This window comes from Poromitra crassiceps (genome assembly GCF_964638095.1).
Source record: "Poromitra crassiceps genome assembly, chromosome: 9".
In the NCBI taxonomy this organism is placed as follows: Eukaryota; Metazoa; Chordata; class Actinopteri; order Beryciformes; family Melamphaidae; genus Poromitra; species Poromitra crassiceps.
Genome location: NC_139630.1, coordinates 17592860 through 17612146, shown reverse-complemented (window position 1 = coordinate 17612146; position 19287 = coordinate 17592860). Strand labels below are relative to the sequence as shown.

The window sequence follows — 19287 nt, the reverse complement described above, 5'->3', positions numbered from 1 at the left end:
TTATTTATTCCTAGTATTGGCTCCCATGCCGTTTGTTTACCCCCTATCTAAAGTACAAGTGCAAAATCTTAAGCTATGTTCTATCGATAAACCAATTTCTCGAGTAACAGCTCCAGAATATCAGACATAAAGGACTACAATATGCTTGTAAGAGCTATATTCACACTTCACAGTATAATTTATGCAAGAGTCATACGGGGGAAAATATCAGATAAACTGATTGTTATACCTGAGATCTTTAATCTCACCTGTATAACATAATATGTCACTCGGACACCAACGTGAGTTAACGTGGTTTATTAAACAGCAGCCAACATTCCAATCATAGCAGAATACACTGCGTTCAGCTAACAGTAAAGGGACAATACATCACACTGATCTTTGCAGTTCTGTTGATTAGCTAATATTTCAGTGTCATTTTGATTAACGTTATGATTTATTTCTATTTGGAACAAGAATTATGGTTTAACAGATTGCATGTTTACTGGGCAGTGGTGAGAAGGGCTTTGTGTTTGTGTGACTTGCGTGAATGGCTAACGGCTAGCCATTCACTAGCCTTACAGCTAGCTGATGGCTGCTAATAAGTTCTCCCAGCCTAGCAACGGTCTGAAGGCTATCTCCCCAAATTCTACAAGAATGTCTTGTTTACTAACGTTCATAGTTGATAACGTTACAGCAATACAGTTACGGTTTCATACTCACTGTAAGATCAAGTGTTTAAAGTTTATGTTAGCTTATTGTTTTGAATAGAATGTTTGACTAGCCCATTGGAGCTAGCCTCGGTAGCCGCCGCCATGTTGAATAGTGAAAGAACTACAAACGCACAGGCGCCTCTCGGTGGCGTCACACCCGGTCTCGCCAAAGCCCGCCCGTAGCTCACGCTGATTGGTTCGCCTGGGTGGCGGCCGATTTAAACACCAATCTTGAGCCGGGACCAGACGGAGGTGAGATTGTGAATTTGTGGAACAATGCCGCCCCCATCTGGCGGAGTCAGGCTACCACTACGTACCAAACCAAATTTCCCAGGGACCACTTCCACTGCGTGGAAGTGCCTAACTTTGGAGTGCAGACCTGCCAACCTGCACGTATTTTTCGTACCATGCATGCATTTTGGCATCAAAGTACGGTGGTACGATTTGTCAGTTAAAACTACGCAAAAAGGTGTTGACGCCTGTGAATTCAATTGTGTATGGGTGCACTGGGCAGTATGCGTATCGTGTGTTGTGAATCTACTCTCACTGTGGTCATGACTACTACTATGAAAGACTAGCAACCTGACCAATCCAACCAACGAATGCAACGAGTCTAGCCAATCAGAGGCAGATTTGGGCGGGTCATGACTTCGTCATGCATCAGTTAGTGTGTGTCACGCAAGGGAGCTACTTTCTGACAGCCGAACTGCTGCTGCAGCTTTCTAAGATCAATATATTTAATTAGCCACTCTTAATAACGAATACAATGCAGGTAGGAGGTGCCAGAGTCTGGGAAGAGTGCCAGGGAATTGGCTGGGGAAGGGAAACATTGCGGTCTATAGAATGTTAATGTTGTAATGTAATGTTAAATGCCAGTTAGCAGCTAAGGAACATTCTAACGTTACAGTAACTGTTTCAAGGCTAGCGTTAGCTGTGTAATGTTACAATCGGTGCGGTTAAGTGACGTGTAATGATCGGTAGGATGCAGGAACCAAACGTGGTATGGTGTGGTGTTTCTAAATGTCTGGGTTTCTCCTGCTGTTTTTGTCAGCAGAAGTCTGATGAATGAAACAACAAGGAAGGCCGTTTAGAGTTATTCTTGCTTCACATTCAATCAACATATCTGCAAAGATGCTGATTTTTTAATAAAACCAACAAAAGGTTTAACGTTAGAAGACCTGAAGCTGATATATTGATCTTTAGGAGAGACACTAACAAGAATGAATAAACAAGATTAATGGGTCATGTAGCTAAGTACTTAGTGTTTACATGACCAATTAATCGTGTTTATTAATTCACAGAAAGGTCATGGTAGGTCTGAATATCACTGACAGGCTTTTATGCGTCACATGAACAGGCATGCAGATTAAACCAAAATAGTAAATAATCCCAATCACTCAAATTCACTCAATGGAATTGTAATCCAATTCTCTCTCTCTCTCTCTCTCTCTCTCTCTCTCTCTCTCTCTCTCTCTCTCTCTCGCTCTCTCTTATTTTTAAAGTGTAACTTACCCCCAAAAACACCTTATTCAGCTTTTAACCAATATATTTGATTTTGGGGGTGGTGTGTGAAGAATTCTGGTCAAAATGTCCACATTTGAGACCAAACTGTTACCATTGTACCATTTGTATCATTTTCAGCAGCATAAGTTCCCTCTATGGGTTCAAACCTGCTTTTTTTGTGCCCTCAAATGAATGGGAGATTTTGTACATTGTGATGTCACGGTGGTATTTGCGCGTGCCCCACTCATGTGAAAAATGTTTTTTTCCCCCCATGTGATTACTGTAGGTCACGCGGCGCGAGCCCTTTAAGAGCAATGCCCTGGGTAATCGCCTACTGTGGCTAATATTAGCCGCTAGTTATGTTATATGGCAGTAAAATGCCACTGAATGACCAAATTGATATAACTTTTAACCATTTCGAGTAACACTGTTTCCATGCGGATCACCAGCGTTAGTTTGTTGTTTATAACGTGGCTATATTCATAATGTTTTTTATGATATCTATCTCGGATACAATGAAAATATTGGGAGGCATCTGTCGATGATTTGATTTGACAGTTCTGGGCACTGGCGTTGGCGTTGGCCAATCTTGGCGTGTTCCACCCCCAATCGATTGTGTTCTGGCACAAAGCGAGTGGGTTTCAGGGCGAAACAGTCTCGAGCCATTTACGTTATCTTTAGAGCAATATTCCTGGAATGCAAGTTTAACTAAACAGTTACATGTCCTCTGACTGCATTCTACATCAAATGAAGATATTACGGGTTGTTTTATTTTGTATGTTACATACTTATTGGCCAAGTTATGTTAGTTTATGGAGGAGGAATTCTGCCAGCTAAAGAATCTAGTATAGGCGGCCATCTTGACTGCAGAGTTTTCAAATCAAGTAGAATACCATTTTGCAAGAAATCTGGGGGGGTCAGTGCCTATAAGTGCCTATTTTTTTAAGTGCCCTAAACTGACAAGTGACTGCTTATACTAAAAGCATAAGCAGGTGGACTCAAAACACACTGCGGCGCGTCACACACGAGTCACGACGCTCGGGCGCCAGTGTATGGTACTCAAAATATTTTCTCAAGGTTGACAGGTCTGGGAATGTTATTTAGCTACCTTCCTCACAAACTAGCATGGTTGGTACAAATCGATTCCTTAGGTCTTCTAGTTTCATATGATACCTATATACCATACCAGAAACTTCACTTTGGCTTTAAAACTGCAGCCTCTGAAAGTAGATGTTCAAAATTGTGATATTTCCCAAATACAGTATCGCGATATTTCTGAAAATATTCTGTATGTAATATTGTATATTTACATAATATTATGTATGTAATGTATGTAAAAACTGTTGTCTGTTAAAAAAGAGGGGGGGGGACACGGACCGGACCACAATTTGCCGCTCACCGCTCCCCCAGGGGATGGGTCAAATGCGGAGAACAAATTTCACACATTGTCCTGCGGGCCACGTGCGGCCCGCGGGCGCCCCCTGTGTGGCCCACGATGGAATTGCAAAAATGTTTTTTTTTTTTTTTTTTTTTTTTTTTACAGTGCACCTGAACGCAACATGCAAGGTACCCGCTGAATAAGTGTCCAAATGTTCATGTCATTCTGGCCAATACTCACACTTCTGTTATAGCATTTCAGTCTGGAATATGGAATATCTTTCAATAATCTATGATTTAGCTGCTAAATTGTCAAATACCGCCGTCTGCTCGCTACCCAGGCACGTATAACTCCGGCTGACACCCCAAAAACCTACAATCCGCTACAGAAAAATGTATATTGATTGTTTATTAACTGGCCCCTGGCCTTCTATCATTTCACGAAAGTGGCCCCCGGGCAAAGCAAGTTGAGTATCCCTGCTCTAGCAAATACTGGCCAGTTCATTATGTATTTCCAATTTTACAGACCTCCTTAAAAAAACACATGCATTTCTCTCCCATATTCATGTTTTTATCTTTTTATGGGCGTTTGTTTCTCTATACTGCCCCATTATATTTATTGTAAGCATTTAAAGGCCGGCTTTCCTGATTTTCAACCATATTTAAGTCATTACAATGTCAGTAGTTGGATTAGATAAGCAGCCTTTACCTCCCCTCACTCAACCCTCCTGGCTGATCTCCCTTATCTCTCACATATTTTGTGGCCGCTCTGACGCGTTTTACCTCAGAGCGGCCAAGTCCAGACTTGCGGAAGACGAGCAGCTGTAAACTACAAGTGTTGTGGGGGTGTGCCGCCATGGTTCCGCCTCTAGAGGTCCTCCACGCCCCTTCATAGCTCCTGAAGCAAAACAAAAGGCAGCCATCTTTTTTCACCGCATAGCCTAGGCTAGCTAATGTTAGCTCCCCTAGCTCCTTGCAAAGAACCATGGCCATATCTCGGGAACGGAAGCAGCTACAGACACGGGACTGGCGGCATTGGAAAGCTCGTCAAATTTTACATATAGTAGAAGGTGCGTTGAAGTTACGAAATCAACGCTGAGCAATGTACCCTTTTTTACATGAAATAGTTACAACATCAGATGCTCATAACTCCTAGGAAAATGCCTTAAACTGCATGAAACTTTGTGCGTGAAGACATCTCCCGACATATATACTTCGGTTTAAATTTGGTGCCATTTGGAGCCAAAAAATAAATAAAAAATCTTCTTCTTTTACTATTGTTTTATGTCGATGCCTTCTTCTTCTTCTTTGAGTTTTATGGCGGTTGGCAAACATATATGTGCATTACCGCCACCTACTGGAGTTTGATATCAGCCAAATGCCTGAGGGGTGGGCGTGGACTTAGAAAACCACGAGCCCAGTGCATTGTGGGAAGTGGAGGATTTCTGCACCTCGCACACGCCCCTCCCCCCCCCACCCCACCCCACCCCACAGAGTGTATTTTCTTTGATTTGTCAGGCTATGAACAACCGATTCGAAAAAATTTAACGGATTCCAACTCCATAGGTGCTTTACATTTAATAAATCTTCATATTCACCACGGTAAAGCCATCCTTTAACAAATTATTCTCCTATTATTATTGTTGTTGTTGTTGTTGTTGTTGTTATTATTATTCTACTACCCCTACAAAAATAACAACAATAGTGGTAGTAGTCATTTTGCTCACTCCATGTTCTGTTGTCATGATCAGGTGTTGGAGGACAGGCAGACCAACCGGCTGCAAGAGTCGCTCAACATCTTCGAGACCGTCGTCAACAAACCTACCTTCATCAAAGTCAGCATCATACTCTTCCTCAACCACATGGACCTGCTGGAGGAGAAGATAAAGACCGTTCCGTTTAAGGACTACTTCCACGACTACACCGGGCCCGAGCACAGCCTGCGGGACGTCCAGGCCTTCATTTTGGAGTGTTTCCGGGGGAAGCGGCACGACACCAGCCATAAGCCCCTGTACCACCACTTCACCACGACCACCGACACCGAGCACATCCGGCTCGTGTTCCGAGACATCAAGGACATTATTCTCCACGACGACCTCAAGCAGTTCATGCTCCAATGACCCCGCTCTGCCTGTGAAAATAGAGGACCTGAATGGGCACCCTCAGGAGGGCGGCCTGGCTGTGGCAGTCAGGACAGGAGGGGCTGGATGTTGGAGAAGACCCTAGCGCCCAACCAAAAGCCACCTCACAGCACAGGACTCTTTTCTACCATTTATGACTAGATTTTCCTCCATTTTGAATTTTGTCCAAAAGTTTTTTTGCGATCCCTCCTTGAAATGTTGTCAAATCTTCACCAAAGCATGCATCATGTGTGGACTGTCCTGCACAACACTGATTTTGAAGTTTTTAAAAAAACCGCACTGTTGCGATATAATTGACTTCCAAAGTTCTGTGGGTGGGGCCTATTTCACAAAAATTAGCATAACTCCAGAACACAACGTCCGATCCTAACCAACCTTGGTCCAGGTGTGGACGGATGTACTCTGAGCCTATAGGAAAAATCTTGTGTCATTTCGCTTATAGGGGGGCGCTGTAGCAACATCAAGTACCTGTAGCTCACAAGCCATAAGAGCGACTGTTCCCAAATTGGGGCTATATGTTCATAGAGTACTCTTCTACTCTGGCCTAAAACTCTGGCCTAAAAAATTACACCGATTGACCCGACGTTGGCGCTATAACAGCCATCTTTACGTTTTGGTCCATAACTTTAGAACCGTAGCTTCTACAATCAAAACTTATTTTTTCACAGGTTTCCTTGGCTCGCCCCATGTTTACTCAGTGCTCTTGTAACCGATTTGAATCAGCGTGGATTCCTCGTGAGTCCCGAGTGGTAGCGAGTGGATTGGTTAAACTCACTCCCCAGGTATAAAGGCATGTTAATCAGCTCCGCCAAGGGAGCTAGCTCTCTTGGCGTTGCGGTTAACATGTCGGTCTCCCAAGCCGAGGGTCGGTAGTTCGAATCCACCCCTGGGCAAGCCCTTAACATGGGTTGCTGCAAGTACCACATACACAACGCCGTTACACTCTGATCTAAAACAAATACTCCTATTGACCTGATGGTGGCGCTATAACAGCCCTCTTCACGTTTTGGTCCATAACTTTTGAACTGTAGCGTCTACAATCGAAACTCTTCCGCCCCTGGATTCCTTGGCTCCTCCCACTTCTACTCACATAGGCCCGCCCATAACTACTTAGTCCCCCTAGCTGCATGGGCAGGGACCTTGCAAGGCAGGCGGTGCATGGCGAGGACAGCAAGCACAATTACATTTTCGGTAGGAAATGTAGATCTTCTAGTTATTATTATTTTTGATAAGGAGACCTATTCCTATTTAATGTTAATGGCATTAATAATTTGGGGGTGGGGGGGGGGCAATTGATCATAATATATTATTGAATGTAGCCTGTAGAAGAAGAATAAACGTAGTTTATGCATTTATATGAGAAAAGACTGGAGACCGACCCCATGCGTTCTGAAGCCGCCTCCCTCCATTGGCCTCCCTCATGCTGAACTCCATGACTTTTTTTCTGCAGTCTAATTTTCCATGTTCATTTTGCAGGATTTAACTCTGGCTGTCAGGTCAAGTCACTGTTGCACTGTGACTCTTCATCATAGAAAGTAACACAACATGATTTAACTGTGGCTGTCAGGTCAAGTCACTGTTGCACTGTGACTCTTCATCATAGAAAGTAACACAACATGGAGGCTGGAGTAAAGTTGGAATGAGATCTAACCTCGCGTCACCCAGAGCACGACAAATAACACAACCACTTCCGTTTCTAGCCTTAAAAATAAAAGCACATGGTGCAAAATAAACTTAAATAACTCATAGTCTTAACTATGAGGAACCTCCATAAAATAGCTTACACATCAACAATACTGGTTGCGGTGTGTTACGATTACATAAGGAGTGAAACTAGTCTAAAGCATTACTCAAAATGTATATTAATCTTAACGTGAAAGCCCGCGGCGGAAGACATACTTTTACATTCTGGCTGACTTGACGGTGCTGCAACTGGAGAGGAAGACGAGAGAGGAGATGCTTTCCCCTAGCCTGGCTGGTTTACCAGGCTAGAATATTAGTGGATTATTCATTTAGTCGGAATATTGTAATTTTCCGAATATCGGCAAAAACCGGAATATTGGCCCCTATCGTTGCATCAGCCTATAAACTGCGCTGAGCGCCCAGCGCAGCGCAGATCAGTGGGCGTGGACCAGCCCATTCGATATCTTGGTGTCGGCGCTACACGTAGCCTTACGGCCGGGACACACATCTTGCGTGTGCTGTGTGTCTGCGTGGCGTTTTCATTTCGGCGCCCATGTTAACAGGTTACAGCAGCCACACCACCGGCATCAGACGCGCGTCTCAAGCGCGTGTCTTGCGAGCGTGAGACGCGCGTCATCTAGAGAATAGAAGCGAAGCCTATTTTTTCCTTTTACCGCGCGCATGTCTCTAGCGTGTCTCTACAAAAATAGACACAAAAAGACATCAAAATGATATTTTACAGGGGCAGCCACAGCCAATCAAGGCTCGTTTTGATTTAAGACGGGAGGAGGATGAGCTGAGCTCACAGCTGCAGTTCTCCTGCCCTCTGAAAACCACATAGGCTACAACGTGGCTTCGTTCCTCCCCTCCCCACCACACACACACAGACACACACACACACACACACACAAAAATCATACTGCCTCGATTCTGAAGTGAGCCCAAGCGATCTTCAGTTAAAATCATCATTGTATTGTTTATAGCAAATTTAATAAAAGGTAAACTCTATAGGAAGATAGTTGGCAGACAGGCAGCAGCACAGCAGCTGCACGCACCAGCCACGCTGCCTGTGTGGATGCCGCGGGCGTGCCAGCCGCAGCAAGCACGCCACGCACACGTCACGCACACGCAAGATGTGTGTCCCGGCCGTTAGGCATTACCACCACACCTTTTAAGTGTAAAATTATGCACAGTCTGCTCATTGGGGAAGTGCAGTAAACGAGTCACAAGCTTGCCTTTTAAGCTCCAATTCCACGGAGCAATCCCGTAAAGCCAGACAAGCCAAGCGCTCTGCCCCCCCCCCCTCCCTTCATCCCGTCTGTCTGTCTCCATATATAGGCTATTATTCCATATTATTATGCTTCTCAAACCAATCTAACTGCAGTTGAAATACTGCAAGCATGTAAATACGCTACACTAATAGCGCTGCACAGAATGATATTGTTTTCTCTCCCCTGCTGCAGGTAGGATGATGCACATAAATATAGCCTACATTATGTAAAGTCATTGCAGAAATGTGTTTTTATTGTAAAACTAAATGTGAAGTAGGGCCAATTTATTGGAGCGGACATCAAAGTAGGACATGACAGTAGAACCGCGTTACGCTGTCACTGATCTAAATCACATTAAATCTGCGAGGGATATATATAGCCCCTAGGATGACATATATGTTTCACATAGGGTTGTGTTTTGATTTCGCAATTTTGTTTTGTCCAATATTGAAATGTTCCACAATTGCAATTGTGTTAAGAGAAATATTATTTCGATCTACCACTTACCCTATTTAAGCTGATTTGGTTGCTATTTCTTCTCAAACGGATTCGCCTCAATGCGCCTCAATGCATACTGGGAGATTTCACATCTGTGGCGTGCCTGTCTGCTGTCTGCTGTCTGATGCACGAGGGAGTGAGAGAGAGAGAGAACCGGCGAACTTTTTGTCCAGCAGTCGTATTGTGCCTGTCTGATGAGCAAGAGAGAGGGAGTGACACAGAGAGAAGAGGGACAGAGAGTCAGATGGCAGAGGAGAGCTCCGCGCAACAGGCGCACTGAATAGGCCTGGTTTTGAAAAGCGCTAAGCCCTAAATTAACGCCAGGGCGGAAGATATCGTTAGGCCGGTATTTAAGGCCGAAACGCCCATTCTGGCCTATTCTGGCACTGCGCCATGCCTGTTTGGCGTAAAGCGCATTTCGGGGCGTAAAGCCATGTTGCTATCTTCCCGAGGCAGGCGCAAGGCACGTTTTTTTGCGTTTAAGGCCAGTTTTTGCGCCTAAGGCCTGTGGGAGAATAGGGCCCATAGTGTGCATGTAAATGTAGTCACTGTTGTTGAACTAGTTGAATAATCTAATCCCAATCTGGGTGGCAGTGCGGCGAGGCTCAGCCGGGCCTCAGTACCGTTAGCTGGTTAGAAGTTGGTACTGTATCCTCCTGTATCATCCTATGCTTCCAAACCTGGCCTTGTACATACTGTAATCTGTTGCCATGTTTAGTTTAGTTTATTGTTTAGTTGGACAGGACAGTGCACATTAATAAAACAGTTTACACATATATAATCATCCATACATGTCAACAGTAAATATGCCGGGATTAGCCGAAGCTAGTTTTCACCCGTAGTCCTCGGAAGAACTAAAAAACTACAAGGTAGCTACAGGAATAAAAAAAACAATACGGAAATAAGAAGCAATACGGGAATAAAAGAAATAAAAATGCACAAGGGATAACAATACATACACAGGATAAAAAAACAATACACTCAACAAGATAAAAACAATACAGTTAAAGTGCACGGGAGACAAGATCAGTACAATAAAGTGCTGATACAATACAATAAAGTGGAAAAACAAGGAAATTAGTTATTGGTTATGGGTGCAATGTTGGTTAGTTTTGAACCATTCCTTAAGTTTATTTTTGAAGGTGGGGTATGTAGGGCACTCCCTAACTGCGGCCGGGAGACTGTTCCATACCTTACCACCCACGATGGACAAAACGTTTCTCCCAAATGCTGTGCGTCTGTGGCCCAACTCACAGTCTCCTCTTTGACATGCCCTGGTAGTCATGCCCTCCACGGACCCCTGCTTAAAAAATTCTCCCAGAGGGGGTGGGGCAAGTCCATGGAGACACTTAAAAACAAAGCAGGCCTGTCTAAAGGTTTTAAAATGGTCAAAATCAAAGAAATTATGTTTTTTTTTAATGCTACAGATATGGGCGGAGATGGGTTTTTTGTCGTAGATCTTTAGGGCTTTTTTAAAAAGAGATTCAATCGGCTTAAGAGCAGTTTTACAAGCCAAGGACCAGCTCGTTAGGCAGTAGTTGATGTGGGAAAAGATCATAGAGTGAAGGAACATCAAGGCAGCATCGTCAGTCAGGAAATTTCTGATTTGTCTGAAGTTCGCCAGGTTGTATCTAACTGAATTGGTCACTTGCTTTTGAAAGGTGAGGTATGTGAGGTATGTATGTAAATAGTCTTCAAGTTTATCTCCTTATATGTAAATGGTTGTACTTTGTAGAATAGGCACATTTTATTTCTGAATGTGTCTCAAATCGATGTCTTTCCAATAAATAACTTGTTTTGCTAGCCTGGAATCCTTGATTAGTGCTGACAACTGCGATTCATATGGGCTGGATACCAGGCTAAACTTTTGCTGTAGTCTTCTTAGTTATATTTGGTGTAATTCTTTCATCACTTCTTGAAATTCATTCCTGTGTCAAGTCTCGTGCCACTAACTATCAATAAAATACTTTTCTAATGAAATCTGCCACTTCTTCATTCATTCACTGCTGAATATTGTTTATTGATAATGTTATGCCATATGTTTAAAAAAAAAAACATTCACCATGTACTTAAGGATTATACTTTTTAAGTATTTTTTATGATACTACTTTACTCTTACTTGAGTAATTTTGATCATATATATTCTATTTAAGTACTTTTAAATGTACACTGAGTAAATGAGTAAATGTTTGTTTTGCACACCGCACTATGAAAACAGCACAGTAGCATTGGGACTGCTCGCTAACAGGTCCACATTTAGGGTGCCCAAACTGCTGGCTCGTGCTCAAGACTGGCCAACTGAATCAGACAGGAGTAGACGATCAAATTGTAGTGATCCTCATCGTCAGATTAGTTTAGAGTTCTCAGTTTCATTTGACACTGCTGATAGCCAGAGCTAAATGGATGTATGTGATTGTGATATTGCTGCTGCTAGCAGCTCTAGCTCGTCTGGCAAAGACATACAAAGACAGGCACAGCTTAGATAACACACACTGGTGACATGTGCTGGATGTGTGAAGTGAGGTCTCCAGACCATATTTCAAGCAGAAGGCCACCTATGCATAATCCGATCATCCCCTGACGTCAGTCAAGTTCTAGCATAACGTGGTCAGTCAAAGTCCTAGCATGACGTCTGCTATGACGTCAAATATGACGTCAGTTAATCCTCATATATATAGCAAGGGTTCTACGCCACCTCTCTCTCTCTGGCCGATCATAGCAGCAGCTAGCTTCACGGCAGTCCATCTCCCTTGAAGCCGTCCTCCGAAGCGTTGTTTTGCACCATATCTGCAGACCGAATCAGCACCCCCAAGTCCTCTCTACCCGTGGACAATTCCCGCGGATCTCTCAACGCTCCCCACTCCTGGTATGTCGGATCCCGAGCCAGAACAGTCCATGGGCAGCGACGACAGCTCAAACAACGATACCCTGTTCCGGATCGGCACGGAGCGCATTGGCCTTCCGAGACGGCCGGGCCGCAGGCTGCCAACGCGGGGCGCTCCACTGCGAGGGGCCGCCGTGAGACGCCATGTTCTACGTTGTCTTGCACGTCGTCAATCTTTTCCTTGCTATCTCCATTCACGGAGCAAATCGGCTCAAGCAAAGCGGCCATTTCCCTCCAGCCAGGAGTCCGCCCCAAGTCAACAACAGACTTTCAGACTGACAATCAGTGACTAACATTTTCGTTCAGCAAGCAGCATGCATGCAGCCCCACTATTCTTCATCGGACGGGTGTCCAGGCATCCAAGCATTCAGGCTTCCGCACCGCGATCATCGCGTCCCCAGGCAGCACCAGGCAGTCCCCTCCACCTCGCCCGTGGTCAATTGTACAGCAGGCGCGGATCCCTCTGCTATCACCGGGCAGTTAAGTCTTTAACCGTAAATAAACGGGAGTTTGTGTGAGTTGAAAGATGTCATGTCGCTGCCTGATGACGATGGCGTCATCACCGCACATCGTATATTTCATTCACAATTCTTCTTGACAGCACGTTGTTGAGATCACGTGATATGCCGGTAAAAAAAAAAAAAAAAAAAAATCACGCAACGGGTTATTCAAAACACCCTTGGCCCATGGAGCATGTCCGAGCATCAGACGGCCCAGGGGATGCTGACGTCTTTTTCCGTGTCAAGCTACCCAGTCTTAATACACCACTTCCTGTTCTTAACGAATTTCAAAGTGAAATGCCTTGGCGTTTCTTTTAACCATAAATAATACCAAAGCTAAAATAATTAATACAGTGTCACGCTAGTCACGTAACAAGAGGCAGCGAATCCCATTGTTATATGTTGGCCAACCATAACATATCACTGCGAGTTGCAGCCATTGAGTTATAATATGAATGGAGGGAGTGTCCCTATCTCCTCCCCGTATGTTTTTGAAGCCAAAATCCGGCCAGATCAGTGAACCAGAGTCTGCGCAGTAGCGCCCTTGATTGAGAACCTCTGAGAGCTCCACGCCCCTCTGAGCTGCTGTTTCTAGAATGCGCACAGTGCGTTGCATATTTATATACAGTCTAGCTCCGTAAATATTACACTTTAAGTTGTAATATTTTTGTCTCGCCGAAAGTAACCAGGAAGAGTCCCATTACGAGATCAGTTTATCAAAATGACGCCTGTACGAAAATCTGATTTTGGTTGTCGGAGACTTCAGATCTCCGGGCTGCTGCCGACTGCTGAGTGCTCTCAGCGCTCTCAGCGCGGGCCGGAAGTGGAGGCAGGCCTCACTCACCCTCAGCCCAACCTAACGTTAGCCCAGTGAGTGCGCGAGCAAGGCTGCCCGGTCCATCGCCTGGTATATCGTTACTAAGAGAGGAGCTTGTGAAGAACGAACATCCCCACAGTCAAAGCATTTCCCCCAGATATGCATATAAAAAACGTTCGTTGCTTTAATAGCCTACAAAAATAAAACGTCTGTTCGTACGTGATGCTAATCCGCTAGCAGTGAGCTAACGGTGCGTGTGTACTACTAGGCCTCATCCCATGAGCCACCCTGACCTCCAGGCCTGCACTACCCAGGCTAAGAGCCCATCTCCCGGCCCCACACACCCAGCAGAGCCACCCGACCTCCAGGCAGCATAATTAAGCATTAAGCATAAGTTAATTTTGGGGGGGAAAGAGAGAGAGCCAGAGAAAGTCAGGGCCAGTCAGAAGGCCAAGTCAGGGGGCCAAGAAGGCCAAGTTAAAATGGTGAGGCGCCAAGGCGGCCAAGTAGGCCAAGCTGGGAAGCGCCAAGTCAGGTAAAATAAAGGTGAGGCGCCATGGCGGCCAGGAAGGCCAAGCCGGGAAGCGCCTTAAGTCAGGTAAGGCGCCATGGCGGCCAGGAAGGCCAAGCCGGGAAGCGCCTTAAGTCAGGTAAGGCGCCATGGCGGCCAGGAAGGCCAAGCCGGGAAGCGCCTTAAGTCAGGTAAGGCGCCATGGCGGCCAGGAAGGCCAAGCCGGGAAGCGCCTTAAGTCAGGTAAGCCCGACCGAGTTGGGAGTGCCAGCCGCAAATAGCTGTAAGTCGCTAAAAAGGTCGAAGGCCGGAAAAGTACAATCGCGAGGCGCCAAGGCGGCCAGGTAGGCCGAGCTGGGAAGCGCTACCGCGAGGTGCCCGACCGAGTTGGGAGCGCCAGCCGCAAATAGCTGTAAGTCGCTAAAAAGGTCGAAGGCCGGAAAAGTACAATCGCGAGGCGCCAACGCAGCCAGGTAGGCCAAGCTGGGAAGCGCTATCGCGAGGTGCCAAGGCAGCCAAGTAGGCCAAGCCGGGAAGCGCCAAGTTAAACATTAATGTATCAAGATCGAAGGCCCGACCGAGTTGGGAGCGCCAGCCGCAAATAGCTGTAAGTCGCTAAAAGGTCGAAGGCCAGAAAAGTACCATCAACTACCGGCGCCTGCAGATCTCAATTAACCTCCGGTAATCAGATCTTCCTTTTGGGGGATCTCCTAGCCTATGCAGGTGCCCTCCTCTTGCCTCAAGAGGAGCGCCACTGGCCAATGGAGTCATGCGCCAAAGTATTTGCCATGCATGCCGATTGCTAAATAAAGTTTGTCAAATCCTACCAACTGGCCTCTCATGATTGAAGTGAGGTCTCCAGACCATATTTCAAGCAGAAGGCCACCTATGCATAATCCGATCATCCCCTGACGTCAGTCAAGTTCTAGCATAACGTGGTCAGTCAAAGTCCTAGCATGACGTCTGCTATGACGTCAAATATGACGTCAGTTAATCCTCATATATATAGCAAGGGTTCTACGCCACCTCTCTCTCTCTGGCCGATCATAGCAGCAGCTAGCTTCACGGCAGTCCATCTCCCTTGAAGCCGTCCTCCGAAGCGTTGTTTTGCCCCACCCACCTCCCCAGTCCGCCACCAACGAGTCTTGACTCCTGATCCCCCACAGGGGGGGGGATCTCCTAGCCTATGCAGATGCACTCCTCTTGCCTCAAGAGGAGCGCCACTGGCCAATGGAGTCATGCGCCAAAGCATTTGCCATGCATGCCGATTGCTAAATAAAGTTTGTCAAATCCTACCAACTGGCCTCTCATGATTGAATTATATCCGGGTAAATAATTAACATTATAACATTTAAAAAGTAACGCAAATGTCCTTTTACTCCAGTACTTTTAAATAGGCTACTTTTTTAGCTGCGCTTATTGGAAATCATGTCGAGAGCGCTTCCATTGTGCACAAAACGTTTTTGTGTGTGTGTGTGTGTGTGTGTGTGTGTGTGTGTGTGTGTGTGTGTGTGTGTGTGCTTTGTTTTGTTTTTCCCTGCAGTCGTGCACTACAGTTCAGGATCCAATGATCACACGGTAACCAGCTGGTTTTGTCTGTTTGATGCCACAACATTCCATTTTTCATACATTGATATCTAGAATAAATACATCATTAATGGTTTTAGTGTTTTCTATTTGCGTAATCCTTCTCAACTGAGTGAACGTCTTCAGCATGTGTTGCTGTGGGTGGAACGGTTCTAAATGTACCTGTTATTTACTGAACTCATTTCATCCTCTTGCTCTCTTTAGTTTTGAAGTTTGGTCAGCCGTCCTTCAGAACAGTGTGGATGTAATTAGGACTGTTGGTTTGCATTCAGGTACATCAAAGTAAATTGAGACCTGTGGGTCATTGTTAATATAACTTAAGAAAACTATCGCATAAATAAACAAACAATTGTGCACAACTGCTCCAGTCACAATAGAGTGCCCTAGTCATGTCCTCTTCCGCATTCAGCATACGAAACAAGGGATTCCATCCGCCATTCATTTTTCCATCTATATTTTATAAAATGTTTATGATTTTTTTTTTTACTTGGTCAAACCAAGCGATATATTTTTTTTTAATCAGTTTTATTTTGGGTCTGAGTGAAATGTTCTATGGTCTCTCCTGATTCTAAATATAGCTGAATCACTTTACCAAGACACTGTTTTCATAAGCATTTTACAAAATGTAGATGGAAAAAGGAATGCTGAATGAATGGTTCGTATGCCGAATGTGGAAGAGGGTGTGACTTTGGCACTATATTGCTGTAGTAAAAGCGGTGTGTGGTGTCAGTGTCAATCAGTGTCTGCTCCTCCCACAAACAGAGACTTTTCCACCTACAACAATCTTAGCCTCAGTCCGTACTGTAAATAGTCCTTTTGAACATTTTTATGACTTCTAATTTTGAACATTCAAAGCAAAAACAAAAATATAACAGGCTTCTATTAGTCCTTTTCAAGCTTCTTCACTCCAGTCTTGTCTTTTAGGAATTGTGTAGGACTTCAAAGCTGCATTTGGAAACCCTGTGGCAGTTAACTAGTGTGAGTTGTGCCAAACAAACTTTACTATCTCAAAAAGTAGCCTATATTCATCGCTTATATTTTGACATTCTGAGCGAGAGCAGAATTAGCTCAAGAGTTTGATGTAGCTATAATATATGCATGTCATGTTAAAGTTGTGTGAACTGTCACAGTTTTCAAAATGTAAACAGGGTCAGACGACTAGAGTCAGACACTCAAGCCTCCCAAAGCTCAGGCTCCATAGGGTTCCATTGCCATTGCCACCCAGTTGCCACCCAGTGTTGTTTACCAAAATGCACGGCTATCCCTCGTATAGTGAATCAAATTAACAGCTGAGAATTCGGACTCCGGTCTTCGAACAGGGCTATAGTGTGTTTGCTTTTTTTATTTATTTATTTATTTTTTAACGATTGTCCGGATTCTCAACTGTTAATTCGATTCACTCCATATTCACCTTATGTTCCAACACAGGGGTGAGCCAGTTACTTCCTATTGTGTTTACACTTCCTGTGACAGTACAGTAGGCTACTAGTCGCCGGGTAAAACCATGGATGTATTAAAAGAACTGGATAGGGGACCTGCCACGCCCACCCATGCATTCGGACGGAGGTAGCTCATTGGCGCATGAAGCCATCATGGGGGCTTTTTCTTCCTGGTTTTACTTCCTGACTATGCAGCCCAAGGCGAAGTGCGCATGTGTGCCATGACGTGTTCCATGACGTCTCCCACCCCTCCCACCCATGGATTGTATTACAAGAAGAAAATACCCCCGTATACGGCTCTTAGTGGCTTCTGAAGAAAAAAATGCCCCATAAAAAATTTGTTGATAATTAAAAGAGTCGTTTTATACTTTGAGTGACACCCGGAAAAAATTCCCCTGGGTTTAACAGCTGCCGGAGTCCCCATGCAAGTGGATGGGAATTTTCCTTTCTGGGCTGCATGGCGTCACGTGACTTGCAATACAGAGCTTCGTCAGCATGTTCAAATGGCTTCAAAGCCCAGCGCTATTCCTGGGGGCTTGGGTAAAACAGACGGTGTTTTGAACAGGAAGTCATAACACAACTGGGTCAAGTGGGCGGGGCTACATAAGGTGAATAGACCGTTTCAAGTCTACTCTACATAAACATTCTAAATTCCCCCCAGCTTACTTTCTGTTCCAGTGTTTGCTAGTACCTGACAGGACATAGGTTCCAAACTCTTCCCTAGCAACCCGGTTTAGTGAAAACCACAGCTCATTTATTCCTTCCCCATCCTATAATAAGAATGAGAAGGCAGAAGTGTGTGTGTGTGTGTGTGTGTGTGTGTGTGTGTGTGTGTGTGTGTGTGTGTGTGTGTGTGTGTGTGTGTGTGTGTGTGTGTGTGTGTGTGTGTGTGTGTGTGTGTGTGTGTGTGTGTGTGTGTGTGTGTGTGTGTGTTTGAGCAGAACTGTGTTCACTAACAGTTATCCCATTTCATGTGCTGAATCTTTCAGGAAGTGTAAAGAGCACCCCCTGCAGGTGACCTAACAGAGCCAGATTTTTAAATTGGGTAATTAGGGCAGATTAATTGACAAATGTGCAATTAATTTTTGGCCGTGCTGCACAATGGCTGCACAGCCTCCATCGCATGAATCAGTCGGGGGTGGAGCTGCCTGTTGAGGTGAGTTGAGGAGTTCCACAGAGGTAAATTGTGTTTTTTTAATGCGCCTTTCACAAATCCGATCAGGCAGTTCTTTGTATACATCAAACACATGTTGTATGTACATCAAACACATACAGTATATGCTCATGTTTTTGTATCTGTCCCCACTGACCAGCCTGCAAGCACATAGTCCATACGGGTTGGACTTAACGAATATAACTGATAACTAATGTAATATATTTTCACTGACTGAGCCTCCCCTGAAACTGCTTGGAGCCCCCCTGGGGAGGCCCACCTCTGATTAGACCATCCTGGGACACCCTGCAATGAAAGTTAAGGTAAGTTATCCTTTATTTATCCCCATGGGGAAATTCATCTTGTGCATTTGACCCATTCTCTTCTAGGAACCTTCCTAGAACTAGGAGCAGTGGGCAGCCGCAGTGCAGCGCCCGGGTACCAACTCCAGTTATTTTGCCATTGCCTTGGTCAGGGGCACTGACAGGAGTATTAACCCTAACATACATGTCTTTGACAGGAGTATTAACCCTAACATACATGTCTTTGACAGGAGTATTAACGCTAACATACATGTCTTTGATGGTGGGAGGTAACCGGAGCACCCGGAGAAAACCCACACGAACACGGGGAGAACATGCAAACTCCACACAGAAAGGACCTGGGACAGACCGGGGGTTCGAACCCGGGACCTTCTTGCTGTGAGGCAACAGTGCTACCCACTGAGCCACTGTGTCAATGAAACAAGCTAATTTTACACCTGGTTTTAAATGTGACCTGTATCTGCATAAGTTATCTGGATAATGGTCAAATTTAAAAGCCAGATGTAAATATGGTGTTAATGTCTCGTTAGAATCACTTCAGGTTCAGAGCTTCCCGTGGAAAACCAGTGTAGTATTGGTAAATCCTAAATATGTAATCAAACTGCATCATGGTCTTAATCATGTTTCGATTTCCCCTTCATAGTGTACATGCCTGGCCTGTAAAAAAAAAAAAAAAAAACTCTCGTAACGGACAAGCCCGTCTTTTATTGTCACACGAACACCACAATACATGCATGCGGCCACAACACACTCATGCTGACGGTGGCCGGTGAAAAGTGTCCTCTGCATTTAACCCATCCAGGCATGTCCTTTCCTCCGGGGGGCAGGCCAGGAGCAGTGGTCGCTTTCTCGTACAGCGCCCGGGGACCAACTTCGGATGTTGTCGTCACTGGTCGGATGACGATGAC

General features: G+C 45.0%; 1 protein-coding gene across 1 annotated transcript in view; it reads left to right on the top strand.

The window, feature by feature from the left end:
- Positions 1-5692, top strand: part of LOC310782503 (guanine nucleotide-binding protein subunit alpha-13-like) — a gene marked incomplete at both ends in the record, with an annotated part of 41323 nt that extends 35631 nt beyond the window's left edge. Inside the window, one exon of the mRNA XM_083643178.1 lies at positions 5324-5692. Coding sequence (XP_083499304.1) covers positions 5324-5692 — 369 coding nt within the window. The remainder of the gene's footprint in view (positions 1-5323) is intronic.
- Positions 5693-19287: the final 13595 nt, after the last annotated feature.